Source organism: Sphaeramia orbicularis, chromosome 19, assembly GCF_902148855.1.
Source record: "Sphaeramia orbicularis chromosome 19, fSphaOr1.1, whole genome shotgun sequence".
Taxonomy (NCBI): Eukaryota; Metazoa; Chordata; class Actinopteri; order Kurtiformes; family Apogonidae; genus Sphaeramia; species Sphaeramia orbicularis.
Window position 1 is genome coordinate 34,611,291 of NC_043975.1, and position 7,323 is coordinate 34,618,613.

A 7,323-nucleotide genomic window follows, 5' to 3' on the forward strand; every position below is an offset into this window, starting at 1 on the left:
ATTGTGTGAAAACTATGGGGAGGGCTTGTGATTCTGGGGGTTTATGCTCAGGAGAGGTCTACATAATGTTACCAATTCATGTCAGAAAAGATATGTAGTGTCTAAAAACTTTAATAAAGATATGTGTAAAAAAAAAAAAAAAAAAAAAAAAAAAAGAACAACAAAATCCATGAATATACAAGAGAACAGCTGTAGAATAGCTGTCTACTGCAGTGACCAGTATGCATGAAAGGGTTAAGGAGGAATAACTTTGACTTTTGCAAAAAAAAAAAAATTGGAAAAGTTATTGGATATGATTAACAGTTGGGTATTTGTGGTCTATTTATTCTGGAGTCATTCTCTAAGCATGTAACTAACACTCAGTGTTTGTTTAGCAAACGCGTCCAACACAATAGTGAATGGAGGCCTGCGTTTGTCCATACATACTGTTACTCACCCTGCAGGGCACACGTCCCTCCCCCTCTACGGAGTGAGTGGTTTAAAGTTTCTTTTGTCGTGCTCTGATTGGTCCCTGAAGTTTATCCGAGGGGGAATAACTTCAGAGCTCTGAGTCCTCTTGACGCACAGCAGCTCGGAGCGTCTGTAGAGCGTGTGCGGAGTGTGTGTCGGTATTCTCTTATCTATCACGTCAGGGGTAAGAGGATGCAAAACTATGGAGTTTATCACAGATAGAATTAGGTTTGGTTTATAGGGGAGTTGTATTTGCAAAGGTTTAGGACGCTGTTCCGGAGTTACCCATCTGTAACTTTCCTTCACTTTGCATCCTCTGCTGTTGAAGATGTCTGGTGGTGGAGTTTGGATTTACGCATTTTGGATTTTACTGGTTGCCGGTGTTGATTTGGTCCAGTCTTACTATTCAGAGGACCAGTGCAGCTGGAGAGGCAGGCAAGTATTTTATTTACTTCTTTTATTCCCTTTTTTCTGCATCTGTCTTGCAATAAATAGGATTGTCTACGAGATGCTACAGGTGGATTTGGAGCCCCCATGTCTGAATGCATCATGTTGAGACATGCCATTAGGGCGCAATTAAAGTGTTTGCGCAGTTCTGCAGCATTGCGCCGCAGGGCTGTCTGCAGGAGGCATGGACGGTCCAGACAGGCAGGAGACGGAAGGATTAATGGTGATAGACGGTGCAGAAAACACTGTGGACGGAGCTGTTCAGGGCTTCTGTCATCATAGTGCATGAATTAAAATACCTCCACAGAACTTTATTGAATAAACGCATGTCCCCCCAAAGACCCTGTTAGTGGCCCCTGACGGCTCTGGCTCTTCACAGTTCTGCCAGTAGGCGGCGTGTTTTGTCAGATTGTCCTGATTAATTAAAGTTGGTTTTATGAGCAATTTTTTTAATGCTTTTATTAAATAATTCTGCTTTTTTCATGAATGATTTAAGCTTTTTTCATGTTTGTCATGTCTCTTTTACCTTGTTTTAATTGATTATTATTTATGTTTTATTGATTATGTTTTAATTGTAATTGTGTGTTTTTAATCTGTCTCTTTTCCATTTTTGTAAAGCACTGCGAATTGCCCTGTGTATGACTTGTGCTATACAAATAAATCTGCCTTGCCTTGCCTTGGCTAAATCAGTCTGCAGGAAACTTTCTTTAGTTTTAGGAAGGTTCCCATTGATGATAGTAGTTTCAAGTCCAAATTGTGATGTCACTTCTTTTTGCAAAACTGTCAACTTGACTGACTCTCTTTTCTCTACGCAGTGGTTTGTCCCAGCAGCAGGGCAGTGTGGAGCAGATCTCCCTCCACTGCTCTGAGGGTACCCTGGACTGGCTGTACCCCAAAGGGGCCCTGCGTCTCACCCTCTCACCCCGCTTGCCCTCTGTGGCGGTGGGACCCGGAGGCAGCAGCTCTGGGCTCATCACGGCCTGTGTCAAACCCTCAGAGCAGTTCCACGGAGCCCAGCTCTACCTGGAGAGAGACGGCGTCCTGGAGCTCCTGGTGGGAGACCGGCTGGAGTCCTCCCCACCTCCAAGGGTACGCTGCTTCAGCCGGCTGCCTGGGGAGAGGGTGGCCCTGTTCATGCAGGCTACACCTCACCAGGACATCAGCAGGAGGATCGCATCCTTCCGATACGAGCTGAGAGGTGACTGGACCGCACGCCTGTCACTGGACTCCAACCCCATCAGCAATGAAGGTGAGTCAGTGAAGAAGGTGGCCATGTTGGAGTGAGCAAAGCTGTAATGGCATCCAATTAAAAAAGCAAGACAACAGCATTTGACTGATCTCTATGAAGTACCTGAGTGGATTTTCTGAAAACAAATGCATCTGTCTGTTGCTCTGTGAACACATCAGAACATTCAGATTCTGCTTCTGATCTCGGCTGAAAATTGCAGCTCAAAGTGTGTTTCAGAGCAACAGTGAAACAGCAGAAAAACAATACAAAGTTGAAAATAGAGCAATGGTAGTGGTTAAAATAAACGGCAGGGATAAAAATAATTTAAGAAACAGTGATTAAAATGCCGTAAAAAACCCACTTTAGCTAAACTTAGGCCACATAAGGTCAAAGCTCTTTTACTATTTCCTGAAAAGCTATGTTTTTAGTGACCGGTGATTCATTTTAAGGCATAAAATCCCCTCAGTTGATGATTCATAATTCATAACAGGCCTCTGTGGGCTGGTTGGGCTTTCCACAGCCCATGCCGAGTGCAGGAGGAGGAAGTGGCCAAACTTTCCACAGAGGCGTACTGGTTTGGAAGGAGGAGAAGGGGAGAGATGTGGAGTGGGAGTAGGGGGGGGACAAAAGCACAGTATGTGGGGCTTTCTCCAGAGTCCAGAGCCCTTTGAATGGGTGCCGCATGAGTATTCTGGGATTACTGCTGTCACCTAGGCAACAGGGAGGCCTCTGCCCAGCTGAGATGCTCCCCTCTTTTGTTGAGCTGCTTCTCTATGGGGAGACTTGTCTGTAGGAGTGTACCCCCCCTCCCCACATCACTCTCTCTCTCTCTCTCTTGCTCTCTCCCACACACACACACACACACACACACACACACACACACACACACACACACACACACACACACTGATTAGGTTTGGAAGGGGGTTTGCTCTGGACTAGAGAGGAAGGAATCTCATTTATCAAGGGTTTTTTTTTTAAGGAGGAGAATGTGTGGGGTGGGCAAGGGGCCTCCGAAGAACCACAAGAAGAAGAGAACTTTAAAAAATGCCAGGACTTTTTTTCTTTTGTACCCACAGTCCAGTCAGTGCAGACAGCCAGAGTTTTGCTGGTTTGATTTTTAAAGTTTTTTTTTTTTTTTTTGTGGCCATGTGCATTTTCAGTAGAGAATATCACAAAGGTGCACCAGATTAAAAAAAAATCTTCCATTTTTTCACATAAACCATCAGGCCTCGGTAGTAAAAGAGGGCTTTACTTTCTGGGAAGTGGGATTGTTCTCCTCTAGAAATCTTTGAAGTCCCCCCTCCCCTTCCTCTCCCACCCCTGTCTAGGCTTTGATGGAGTGTGACTGTAGACACCCTGGAAGGCTTTAGGGGGGAAGTTTCATTTGGCCTTTAAATCGTCTCTTGCACCTTAAAGCTCCACTGGTCCTCCTGTAAATTGTAAAAGTAGCAGCTGTCTGTTAAAACGCAGTGGTTGGTCTCTCCTTTGTTGCACAAAGTTTTTCACATCTCACATTCCTGGGCATGTTCTCATTTATCTGGAATCTGTAATCATCACAGGATCAGTATAAGTATTAGCATATAGGTGTCTTGTACCAGTTTTCAGTGTTGTTTGAGGTCACCAACTGACTCTCCCTCTCCTTTCTCCTTTTCTGTTTTGTCTCTCCAGATGCCTGCAGGCCCTGCAACAACACAGAGATTTTAATGGCTGTATGTACCAGTGACTTTGGTGAGTTGACTGTTGTAACACCTTTTTAAATGGCCTAAATAATGTGGAAAAAATCTAAAATAAAATGTAATTGTCACACAGAAATCCCCCCAATACCAATTCACTAAGGATTAACATATTAAACCTGGACCACCAAACGAAAGTAGCAATTTCACGTTAGGTTTCGGGTACAAATCGGTTGCGTTGAATCGTTTTTTCAATGCAGAGCACCCCAGCGCTTCCAAATCCTCTCCTCTCAAAAGTGCAAAGGTTAAAGGTGAAACAGCAACTCTCTGCACCCCCAGCCCACATAGAGGAACCCCTATGGAAGGCACTGTAGTGGACTAATCCTAGCATCCCCCCTCCCCAGAGAGTGAGCAGTGGCCTAATCTGATTGAGTTGTAATGGGAGTGAGGAGGAGTTGAACTGGCAACAAAAGTTAGAAGGATTAGTGCCGGTATTGGGCATTCGTACGGCTTTTACCATCAGTTGGTAGCCTAAGAGAACCATACTGCTTGTAAAAAAGGTTAAAACATAAAGGTAGATATTGGTCTGATTAACATTTACCCACAGGGTGCCAACAAGAGTATTGGTATCAGCAGAACTTGGATTTGAAGGGGAAAAACAAAAGCTGAAAGAAGTCAAACATTGCTGCCATAATCTTGTTGATTAACTATTTTTCAGAAGTAGAGTTGTCCATGTATGTATTTTAGAGTTCATTGTTTTGATTTATAGAAGTAGGTGGTGGTATTGGCTAATTAATCTGCTATTAGCTTTTTCCTGTTCCAAACTATTGTTATTAAACTGGTGATTAAAAATCCCCCATTGGTCGACCTATAATATAAGATTTGAATAATTCCAATAATGCAAAAGATGTTGTTTAAAAGGCATCAGTTACAGATGTACATTATAAAAGGTCCATAAAAAAATGAGCTTTGAGTTAACCTGAATGTCCTTTTTGTTCTCAGTGGTGCGAGGTAACATCCGCTCCGTAGAGGAAGACGAAAACCTCCGGGCAGCTGTGATCAAGGTCAGCGCTACCCGAGTGTTTCGTCAGAAGTACGCGCTCTTCACCGGTAACAGTCGTCTGACCAGCCAGGGTGAGATTAGGACTCTGCTGCAATGTGGCGTCAAACCGGGGCCCGGTAGCTTCCTGTTCACCGGTCGGGTCCACTTCGGGGAGGCCTGGTTGGGCTGCGCTCCCCGCTACAAGGACTTCCAGCAGGCTTATATTATAGCCAAAGCAGCCCAGCAGATACCATGTGAACTGCCCGTAGACTGAGTTCAGTTTGTCAAACAGCTCGTCTACTACGCAGAATAGAGGCTGCACTGTCAGCCAGGCCCTAACTCAGCCCTGTTCCATGTTTGGGAAAAAGAAGCCGCGGTGCTGATGAAGCCACCAATGGATGTCATCTTCCCAAAGGACTGAGGAGTGAAATGGACTTGTGCCAACACCATTTCAGTGCAATATGCAGTCACCTGGTCAAAAAGACTCAGTTGAGCTGTGACACAAGAGTCATGAGTGAAATGAAGACTATAAGCATTGGTACTGGACACAGAGACGCCGCAATGCAGTCTTCCATTGGGGATCAATTAAGCTATTAATTCAGTCACAGCTATTAAACTCAGGAAAATGTACAAAATGCTTCCACTGAAAGCATGCTGCCAGTAAATTGATATCCTAGTCTTAATGCAGGTGTTATTGTGGTCTGAGATTTCCAAACAGCTACCTTTGTCCGCTGTGTTTTTCACAAAATGTTTGGCTTGCGTCAGACAGCTCCGGGACAGTTAGAGTAGCATCCTGTTTTGGTGGCTTCCCCTTCATCCTCAGTGTTACTATTTTTAAGGAGATTATTAAAAGTCCTCACAAAAGGAAATATGAAAAAAAAATTTGCACTGATTAAAGAAAGTGAATGATCTGGCAAGTATGATGCTGCAAGCACTGAAAACCAAAAAAAAAAGCAACTATATGTAGCATAGTGGAGCCATTGAGAATTTAATATATGTACAGATAAAGTGAGCACGAATACAGTGCAGCAGTAACTAAGCTAAGGCTGCAGTAGAAGGTTTCACAGCTCAGACTAGTGCTAAGAGCACTTTCATCTCACTTCATCTTTCTGCAGACTTTGACGAACCCTGTAAAAATTACACGAACAAGTCATAATTTTGCAAGAAAGCATATATTAAATTTAGTAGCCATGCAACGTCACTGCAACATTTGAAGTACACGTGACTTTAAAGAGAATTATTTGTGTTGAAATGTGTTAGAGCTGAGGAGCTGCAGTGTTGCCAAAGCTGTTATAAAACTGGTTGTCAAGTTTGTTAAGTTGCATTTTATATTGTAAAGCTAGAAGAAAAAAAAAGATAATTTGTCACCTCTGTATAGTCATCAAAAATGTGACAACAGCTGTCCATTATGGAGATCCAGCTGATACTAAGGACTGAGCAAAATACAGTAAAAAGTTCACATCCTGTAACCAGCTTTTGGAGGAAAACCAGTTCATACACTGGACCAGGCTAGCTCAACACAAGGATATGCATATATTTTAAGAATTTCTGTTCTGTAAGATGATTTCATATCTAATGTGCACTATATCAACAAGGTGAGGGGTTCATACCAAATTACCGTATTGTGCTGAAGCGTTACGTCTTAAATGCATACACTGCCATTTTTGCTATTGTATTTTGTGAATTTATGTTAATATGTGTGTGAATGTAAATATGTCAATAAGAATTTTTAGAAGAAAAACCTGTGGAAAAAAGGAAATGTCTCAGTATTGTGGAATATTTTTATGTTTGTCTGTGTTATTAAAATATACTGTAAGAAATCACCTTTTCTCCAAGATTTTATTTTAATATTATTAATTTGAGTTCAGCTCAGTTAATGCTTCAGGACCATAAAGTGTCTGGATTTAGACACTAACCCCCTCTCTTAACTCATCTCAACTGTTTACCTTCATTAGAGTGTGTGGATCCAAAGGTTTTTTTTTTACCATAGTAAACTCTTCTGAGACATAAGTCACTTCGAGTACCCATAAATCAGACCCCTGAAGGCTCAGAACAAACGACATGCCAGGGAGAGTGAGAGGCCATGAGATTTAAGCAGTGTTTAGGACCCTGAGGGTGTTTGGATGTGGAAGGAGGTGAAAAAAAACAGTGGTTGGAATTCTGTTGTCCTCAGCCTTCCATTTTCAGGATTCAGGAAGCAATAAATTGCCATTAAGGGAGCGGCGTGGCAGACTCGGCTGGACCGAGGTGCCACACAGTCGCTCCCTTTATCCTGAACACGTGCACATGAGGACACAATTAAACCAAATACTTTTTTCTGCTGCATTCAGGTATACAGCTTCACCCTGGAGCAAACAGCTTGGATTTTATCTATAGTGTCATGTAACAGGTGAGAATCTGTGCAGGAGATAACACAGAAACACCCATATCACTGAACCTCCATGTTAAATCTAACACCTGTTTCTGTTGCTTGGAAACTT

General features: G+C 42.9%; 1 protein-coding gene across 1 annotated transcript; it reads left to right on the forward strand.

The window, feature by feature from the left end:
• Window positions 1–573: 573 nt before the first annotated feature.
• metrn (meteorin, glial cell differentiation regulator) lies at window positions 574–6,221 on the forward strand. The gene is made up of 4 exons (XM_030122301.1): window positions 574–885; window positions 1,713–2,146; window positions 3,797–3,856; window positions 4,804–6,221. Exons 1-4 carry the CDS (start codon window positions 779–781, stop codon window positions 5,115–5,117), a joined length of 915 nt encoding a protein of 304 aa, XP_029978161.1. The 5' UTR covers window positions 574–778; the 3' UTR covers window positions 5,118–6,221.
• The last annotated feature ends 1,102 nt before the right edge of the window (window positions 6,222–7,323 follow it).

What these genes read in the sequence shown, in the direction of transcription:
- metrn (XM_030122301.1), top strand. Translation starts at nt 779, where the DNA reads ATGTCTGGTGGTGGAGTTTGGATTTACGCATTTTGGATTTTACTGGTT. An exon ending in CAGTGCAGCTGGAGAGGCAG is followed by an intron (nt 886 to 1,712) that starts GCAAGTATTTTA and finishes TTCTCTACGCAG; the next exon opens with TGGTTTGTCCCAGCAGCAGG. An exon ending in CAACCCCATCAGCAATGAAG is followed by an intron (nt 2,147 to 3,796) that starts GTGAGTCAGTGA and finishes TTGTCTCTCCAG; the next exon opens with ATGCCTGCAGGCCCTGCAAC.